The following is an 8,977-nucleotide window of genomic DNA, read 5'->3' on the forward strand; positions in this document are numbered from 1 at the left end:
ATGTATTTCTTGTCGTATTCGCCATGAATTAAAATGCCCAATCCTGAATTTCCAAGCCAACGTAAGGCAGTGGCATTTTAGCCAAAATCTCCTTCAGAGTTATTTGGAATACATTTCCTAGTTTCACGAAACCAGAAAACAGAGGAAATGCTGTCACGCTTCAAGTCTCAGTTATCTAAGTTTTAGCAGTTTTTAAATCTTAAACCGAACACTCTAATCGAGTTTGTAACACAACATTATATCATATATTTGAGTGGTGTCTCTACAATTCTTTCCCACAGTTAGCTTCAGATTTTTTACTAAGTGGTTGCCAGGATTTTAGATCTACAGATAAAATATTTTTTTACTTGAAGTATCTTACGGAAATCATTTTAGAGACTGGTACATGGTTGTTTCCAACTCTTATCGGATTAAGTGTTCAATGTAGCACTTCCTCTTTCACTGCTGATCCCTTAAACGGGAAATCGAAATCCAAAGTATTCCTCCAGTGCTGAATAAAAAATCAGATTAGGTTCCCGTTAACAATCAGTTTTTCTTCCATATTTACGATTTTGGATTGAGAGACGAATCGTGTGTCAACCCCCAATAGCCAGTAAAAATAGAAAGTTTATTTTCATGTGAAATTGACAGTGTGACGCTAAGCTGCATCAGAATAAGCTGTCCGGGCTGAAGGTGATCTATGGAAGTGACTTCCGGTGAAGCTAAGCTGAACAGTAGGTCAAATAGAATAGAATAGAAACTTTATTAACGCGTCAAATAACCACTGAGCTCGGGAAAACCGATACTTATTTGGGGACACGAAATGAATATACATTTTAAAAAGGAAATTAAAAAATTATCAAGTAACAATATGGAATTGAAATTCTATTCCTAATAATACTAATCCACTTATCAAAACAAAACAAAACTTATAATGTCAGTACTTACTGTTTATATTATAGAACTCGAGTGAAGCTCTTCTGACCAAATTATATTTACCTCTCGATTTATTTGATCAAAGAGATGCTCCTTCGTGTGAAGGAACGCAGAAACATAATCAACCCCCTTGAGAATCAGACTGAACATGTTGTTTTCAGCTGTGGAATAAGGCAAGCCCTTGGCATCCCAGTTACTATTACGATTATTGCCATTTTATCAAGTCCTGCATAATATTTTTCAATATTATTTTTCCCCAACAGGCGCTGCATGCATCAGGGGAGGCAAAGGCAATGTGGCAGGTACAAACGGTATGTTCGCGAACGGCATTGTATAAAGATATTTTCTATTTCTTTAACTTTTTTTAACGTAAGCACATTGATACTATTGCTTCGATTATAACAGAAATCCCCTATTAATGCTGCACAATAAGTCCGATAAAAAACACCTAAAAACAATTCTTAGAAATACATGCTTTATCCTTTGAGCTATAAAAAAGCTGACTGTTTACCATATATTACAGTATTCTCCAATTTCCTTTTCCTGTTTCAGCATAATGTCAATACTTTAAATATTGTTTGATTTGTTTCTGCAGGGAGTTTGTGCTCGCAGACCTTCTGCAAAAAGGGGAAGATGTGCGTCGAAAGGAAAGTTGGTAAAGTGGTGACCGCAGAATGTGTTTGTCCAACATCCTGTGCAAATGAAACCCTCCCAGTGTGCAGTGTTTACCATGTGCAGTTCCCAAATCTCTGTGAGTTACACAGGTTTGCTTGTGCAAATGAAATTAATATTCAAGTAAAGCATCAAGGAAATTGCACTGAACAAGGTAAAATATTGTTTGTATTACCTTAATTTAGCTTGTAATTTTGACTTAAAGGTATTTTTTGACCTAATAATATTTCAGCATTACCCCTCAGTCTGCTCAATTTTTGCAGCAAAAACATATCTGTGCTAACCTGCAAAATTCTCAGTCATATTTAAAATTCTCATATATTTATGGTTCTAAGCACACCATATTTGACAACCAATTCAAAACTGAGCGTTAAAAGGGGCTATGTCACGCAATTTTAGGCAATTTTGGCACTGACCATCTGGTCATAGAATAAACTAAATTATCACAATAACGGCTTAAAACTGTAAGAGAACTCAAAAGATTAGTAGGGCAAAGTTCGAGAAGATTGCAATGGTTGCGTTTGGGTAAACTGTATAAACTTGAAAAACGTCGGCCCGGTTTTTTTTTTTTCAAGTTTATCTCTATTTGTATGAAAGTGTCATTTACAATGTTTGAAAATCATCTTTGTTTGTTATGTGGCCCCTTTTAATCATAGCAGTTCAATTACAACGGCGTATAATGGAATTGCCAGTTGTGGAACGGTGTACTTTAATGCTGCCTTTTTATGGATATGAAAAATGGATCACTTTTTACCAGGTTTTAATTTAATGCGAGTAAATCATTAGAGGGCTTTCCGTCGTCACCTTTAGCGGTAACTGTCAGTACTTTAATATTTCCAAGTGGTTTTTTCATTCAGTTATACTGTACCGTGTAGATAAACTGTTTTTATCATTTTCCTTTTCAGAGGCTAAGTCATCTTGCACTAAAAAAGGAATCGTAAATTTTCAAGACAAGTATTTGCAAAGAAACTTCAGATACTACAAGGCCGACAGAGTTATGTCTTTGGTTGAAAGGCTGGGTTATGCAAAGGTAACCATGAAACCTGTCGTATTGTGTTATAAAATCATATGCTTTTTAACTGCAGAGGGCGAACTTCTTTACAAAATGCATATATCGTTTAAGGGTATCTGGTGTATTTGTGATCAGTAGTTTTATCTTTCACTCCTCACTACACTATCTTGCATAACAGTTTATAATCATTTCACATACCGTAGAATTCCGGTTATAAGCCCTGCGCTTATACAACTTCGTAAGGGTTTTTGGGTGGGCTTATAAGCGAAGGGGCTTATATCCGGGAGGGCTTATAAGCGGAATGAAAAAAACGTTTCGAAACGAGCCTCGGGAGTGTTGGTCGAAATACGTTTTTGAGTTAAAAACGCATAATAAAGCAACATTTAGCCCTGTTCAGTACTGCCATCCGGTAGAGGGGGTCTTATATCCGGGGGGGGGGGGGCTTATAATCGGATGTATTTTTTTGTTTCCAGATAGATGGGCTGATAACCGGGGGGCTTATAAGCGGGGGGGGGCTTATAACCGGAATTTTACGGTATAGAACAGTGTGTTTCGTGCAAAGAAGATCACAAACATTACTGAAACAGGGACACTGTCATGAGCTTCAATTCAGAAATTTAACAGCCTAAACACTTATGGAAACCTATAAATACTGGTTCAGTTTTGTTGAAAAATTACTATGCCAGTGTATTGAAGCTAAAAACGTGATGCTATTGTGATGCCATCAGGAAATTGGATGCCAAATTGAAAAAGTCAGCCTATCTTTTTTAAATTCTGCCCTTATGGCCTGGAAAAACGGCTAAGAAACTAATGAAGGCTTTCCTTTTCCTTCAACAAAAATTTATATCTTCATCATGATATTCTTGGCACAATTTGTGTTCTCCAATTTTCGTACTTTTTACTCAAATGCAGAAAAATGCCCGTGACAGTATCCCTTTAATTTCATTTGACATTTGACTGTGTATTATTTTCTAATCTGTTCACTCGTTGTACGAGATCTGTTATGTAATGATTTTATTCTAAGCTGCTTGAAAATATTATTTACCGCGAGAGAAAAAATAGTCGATTTTATATTTTTGTTTTGATCATTAATTTAGCGCGATTTCGACCAGTACTGGGATGCAGATCGAAACGGATTGCTGCAAGGAGATGAAATTTCAACGATTCTTGAAGAGAACATGTACATTTCTAAATCATGCACAGTTGGGCTTATTAGATCATGTGATATTGATGGGAAACCAGGAATAAGCAAACAAGAGTGGTTCACGTGCTTTAAAACAGAAGGTATCTCAATATTAGACCAGATATGTCCAGGATTGAACGCTAATGAGATGCACGTTCCTCATGACAGGCATCACAAAGTGTCCTCATTAATTAAAGTTCACCAAAACACACCAAAATCTGTCAAATATGAAGTAATATGGAAATGCCAAATAACATAGTCAAACATGAAGTACTTATTAAACAATACTTGCGTTCAATCCTGGACCTAAGTGCATTTTAATTTTCGCGATTCCAGGAAAAGATAATTTCAAAACTCAATTTAATTTCGCGATTTTATCATTCCTTTAATCCGCCATATCCTGTTTGAGTCATTTGAAATTGATCCTGAGTCAATTAAAGACCAAGGAAATACTGGAAATTAAATATATATAAAGGCCTGGTTAAGTCCAACTACAAGGAGCCTAAAAATGAAAAATTGCTTTAACCTCACGCAAAACCGAAGAAGTTTTGGCTGCAGATATCTTTAGCTGCAAATAATAGCAAATCAGAGGAAGAGTATTATCAGTAAGCCCGCGATCCACAACATTTTTTGCAAATGTTAATCCTCGCAAATTTTTTTAAAACGCGAAAATTGCAAAATTAAGTGCGCCTATTTTAGTAAGCATAAGGTGTTCATTTCCATGTTTACTATTGTGTTCTTTTCCTTACCCACTTCCTCGATCGATTTCATATTGTAATTGAAATTTTCCATTTCTTAGCAATGCATGAGACTGAGAACTATCAAGTTTGAGCAGCATTGAATGTTATGCTGCCAGCACTTTGGAGAGTCACAACAGAAATAGTGTCATAATTTTGTCAAAATACTGGCTGTATGCACTCGCTTGATTCAGCTGTAACTTTCAAGATGTAGGGCCCTCCGGCTTTTCTATTGATTACACACAGACTATTCTTGTTTTATATCGGCAGGGGGTCAGTGGCGTTGGTCACCGTGGACTGACTGTACGGTCACGTGCGGAGGTGGTTGGCAAAGACGAACTGGTACCTGCGTTTTACCCAGTTCGGGGGCAAAAACTAGAAAGAGGTCTGTGTGACGGACGTCATCATGAAACAAGAAAATGCTCCAACGAAGAGTGTCCCGGTAATTATCGGTGATATTACCCTGATATATCTTTACTTGTTTCTTTCGCTGACGATGTCCTTTTTCCGATAAAATACCTGCTCTCGGATTAAAAAAAAGAACCGTATCTTTTCCAATAAATTAAAATGGACAGTCTGGCAAAGACGAGGTAGTACTGATTAGATAAAATTAGCACGTTTTATGAGACCTTTAGAGAAAGACTTACAGCATTGTAATCACACCAATTTGATCTGTATTTTAGTAAGAAAAAGGTATTTATTTCAATGTTTGCTATTGCGTTCTTTTCCTTACTCTCATCCTCAATCATATCATTGTCAATGACCGGACGGCCACAGTAAACAATTTTAAAAAGAAAAAAACGCATTTAACGTTAGATAACGGGTGGAATCTTGTGACCAGAAAAATGATTTAAAGCTTTGCCTGTTTTGAAAATAAATATATATCCTGTCATCAGTGAGAGGGAAGAAAAGCTTCGAGGATCATAGTCTCATAGATAATGTAAATGGAATTTACATGTCTTAGTAATGCATGAGACTGAGTGCAAGCCGGGCGAGTTTGAGTAGCATTGAATCTTATGATGGCAGCAGTTGGAAGAGTCAGAACAGAAATAGTGTCATAATTTTGTCAAAATACTGGCTGCATGTACTCGCTTGATTCAGTTGTAACTTTCAAGGTGTACGGCTCTCCGGCTTTGCTATTGATTACACACAGACTATTCTGACCTGACTATTCTATTCAGGTCAGTGGCGTTGGTCACCGTGGACTGACTGTTCGGTCACGTGCGGAGGTGGTCGACAAAGACGAACTGGCACCTGCATTTCACCCAGCTCCGGACAAAAACTAAAAAGAGGCCTGTGTGACGGAAGTCATCATGAAACAAGAAAATGCTCCAACGGAGAGTGTCCCGGTAATTACCAGAGATATTACCCTGATATATCTTTACTTGTTTATTTCGCTGACGATGTCCTTAGTCGAATAAAAATACCTGCCCTGACAGTAACTGAAATTGATTGATTGCAGTCTGGCAAAGAAGAGGTAATATTAGGATTAAATGAGCAAGTGAATGAAATGATCAATGAATGAAAAACTTTATTTGAGTGTCAAAACCACATTGTTTGGGAAGATTTCCTTAGTACTTTTCTAACAAAACGTTTGATTAAACCTTTAGAGAACGAATCTGTTGAATCATTTGTTCTACGTGCAAAATTATACATCAGTGACTGATTGATATATAACTAGTTTATCGCTTCCGTAAACGTTTGACACACGCCATAAATGATGACAAGAACGCACAATGTGGTACGATAGATTTCCAGACACTAAGGGTTGGGTTTGTCTCTGCTGAACAATACTGTTTTGAACGCTTAGCCCTAACTTGAAATCTTTACAGTAGCACACTATTTGCCGTTTTCTCTATCATCTTTTTTAAAAGACATTTGACGTGTTTTGTTAATTCTTTTTGTTTCTCTTCTACATGAAAACAACTCGCACATGCGTAGACTGGACGAGTTCAGCTGCAACTGGTAAGTAGGAACAACCAGGCTTATAGGGGCTAAATACTCTCCTTCCTGTCCTATAAGTTTTGGCACATTCCTAATAGCGTATCTGTTTTTCCGTTTCAGATGGCAAATGGAGCCGCTGGTCACCGTGGACTGACTGCTCCCTCACTTGTGGGAAAGGTCGTCAGAGTAGAACTCGCACCTGCAGAAATAAAGTCACTGGAAAGTCTCTCAAGAATGGCTGGTGTGCTGGAAAACCACAACAGGAAAAAACGTGCGCTGACTGGAAATGCCCAGGTAGGGACCCACTCGTGCGCTTCGTAGCTGGAATTCAATATAGGGATTTAATCAAAGGATTCATCTGGAAAACACTGTATACAATAAAATAATTAAATTTCATTTAAAATCCAAAGTAATGGAGGAGTTTTTAACATAGATTAATTAGAAGTAATGCATTTTATCCAAATTTTTATCATTGTAACTTTTTATCATTGTAATGTTTACCGATTGTAGTTTTTATAATTTTAAAATTCTTATTCATATTGTAATTTATTGTCACTGAAAAGCTCCGTAAGGGGAGTGTCAAATTAAAGTATTGTATTGTATTGTATACTTGAGCGCCTCATTATCGTTCCTTCGACAAAAGTGAAAATGAAATACATTTTATACATTTTATATTGGATCGTAATTCATATAAAGCTATAACACAAAACGCTAATGATAACGTTGATTCTTTTATTTGCAAAAAGTAGAATTACAACAAGCTTTTCTATATAGATAGCTATACTACTACGCATGTACGGGGTCCCACTGTATTCAATTAAGTTTTTATCAGTTAAACAATGCTGTTAATTTTAAAAAAATCGTTTGCTTTTTGCTGTTTTTATCACATTCATATGTAATGTTTTATTTACTTATTTTTGCCTGGTAATACCATCTGTAAATAAGATTTGCTTATAAAATTGTTGTTGCTAGTGTGCATTTAAATTGCCATAATTTCAACAGCAGTATCATAAAAGGAACGTGCAAATTTTAGAAGTAATTTTATTCATACTTAAGTAAAATGTTTTTGAAACGTTCTCTGGTTAAAAATTTAAAAATATAAGCTTTCGGCTGCCAAACTGCAGCCTTTAACGAATGATAAAAATGGCGCGAATGAATAAATATATAGGGTAAAAATGTGTGAAAAAATTACAGAATAAAAATGCGTAAAAAGGTGACAAGAAAAATAGTGAGAATATGATAATAAAAGAGTACTATTTTAAAAGAATAGAATATTGTGGAGGTAATGACCTAGCATTGTTGTCCGCTTCAGTTGTCATGGCAGTGTGCCATGACTCAAGAGTTTTTCGCACGCGATAGTCTCCTTTGTCAATGACTCTTGCATTTTTGAAATCAATTTGATGGTCATTCATCCATGCATGGTTTGCAATGTTCGATCCTTTGTTACAATGTTTGACGTTTCTGATGTGTTCTTTTCTTCGCGTCTGTAGACATCTGCCGGTTTTTCCAATGTAACTCCAATTACAGTCATTACAAGGAATCTTGTAGACCACATTTGTTTGAAGGTGGCTGGGAGGTCTGAATTTTGGTGAAGGAAACTCTTGGTGAAGGGTTCTGTGGGGTCTGGTGACGACACGAATTCCATTGTTTTGAAGCAATCTTTTAAGCGGTTCGGTGAGGCCATTGATATAGGGCAGACAAGCCATATATTTTTAAATTTTTAACCAGAGAACGTTTCTAAAACATTTTACTTAATTATGAATCCTGGTTACTCTTCCATTTTCAATTTTATTCATACTGTTGAATATTTAGAATGTTTTCGCTTTGCAAATTAGGTATTAAAGTGCTATGTTCTTTTTTCACCTATATTTTGCAGACCTAAGGAATTCAAGGTGTCCAGCAGCAACTAAAGAAGGTACTCTGAAGGGACGAGTGCTGTCTTTGCGTGATACTCCTCTTGCTGGAGCTAATATATCACTGGCTGAATCTCCTTACAAAATCTTGACTCGGAGTCGAGACAATGGGTACTTTGAAGTTGACGTATTCTGCTTCGAAAAAGGGAAACCTCTTTTGATCACCAGGCATGGATGCGTTCCTCAGCTTGTCGACATCACAAACTCAAGGTCTGCGTTAAAAGTTAAAATGGAGAATGCAGGTATGTATGTTTTTTTTATGTTAAAATTGTACTTCCTTCCTTCCTTCCTTCCTTCCTTCCTTCCTTCCTTCCTTCCTTCCTTCCTTCCTTCCTTCCTTCCTTCCTTCCTTCCTTCCTTCCTTCCTTCCTTCCTTCCTTCCTTCCTTCCTTCCGTCCTTCCTTCTTCGGTCTGTTCTTCGGTCTGTGTAAGGCTGTGTGGGTGCTGTTATCAGGCTCTTTGCTGAGCACATGCCATAACCACCTCCACCTTCTTTCTTTTTATAATGATGGCCTTCATGCTGTATTGGTGGTAGCAACCAGGCGGTTGTTCGTTTGAGATGGTGTTCGGCCAGAAGTGGGTCAGGGAAAAGGAGAGCTTT

At 36.9% G+C, this 8,977-nt stretch overlaps 1 protein-coding gene and 1 long non-coding RNA gene across 2 annotated transcripts; both read left to right on the forward strand.

Annotated features, from left to right (window-relative positions):
- The first annotated feature begins 679 nt into the window (after positions 1 to 679).
- On the forward strand, positions 680 to 5,836 carry LOC144641248 (follistatin-related protein 5-like). The gene is made up of 7 exons (XM_078500283.1): positions 680 to 713; positions 1,179 to 1,226; positions 1,511 to 1,741; positions 2,493 to 2,617; positions 3,697 to 3,883; positions 4,790 to 4,961; positions 5,701 to 5,836. The coding sequence occupies exons 1-6, from the start codon at positions 680 to 682 to the stop codon at positions 4,912 to 4,914; spliced, it is 750 nt and encodes a 249-aa protein (XP_078356409.1). The 3' UTR covers positions 4,915 to 4,961; positions 5,701 to 5,836.
- LOC144641247 (uncharacterized) lies at positions 5,706 to 8,470 on the forward strand. Its single transcript, XR_013568525.1, has 4 exons — positions 5,706 to 5,868; positions 6,461 to 6,484; positions 6,584 to 6,757; positions 8,340 to 8,470. It is a non-coding gene; the product is annotated as an uncharacterized LOC144641247 (long non-coding RNA).
- Positions 8,471 to 8,977: the final 507 nt, after the last annotated feature.

The sequence above is a fragment of the Oculina patagonica genome, unplaced genomic scaffold (assembly GCF_052425735.1).
Source record: "Oculina patagonica isolate OP01 unplaced genomic scaffold, crgOcupat unplaced788, whole genome shotgun sequence".
NCBI lineage: Eukaryota > Metazoa > Cnidaria > Anthozoa > Scleractinia > Oculinidae > Oculina > Oculina patagonica.

Bases quoted from the DNA above. Each gene is read 5' to 3' on its own strand.
- LOC144641248 (XM_078500283.1), top strand. From the start codon at position 680: ATGGAAGTGACTTCCGGTGAAGCTAAGCTGAACA. The intron at 714-1,178 runs GTAGGTCAAATA...TTTCCCCAACAG, and splicing joins CGGTGAAGCTAAGCTGAACA to GCGCTGCATGCATCAGGGGA. The intron at 3,884-4,789 runs GTATCTCAATAT...TTATATCGGCAG, and splicing joins CACGTGCTTTAAAACAGAAG to GGGGTCAGTGGCGTTGGTCA.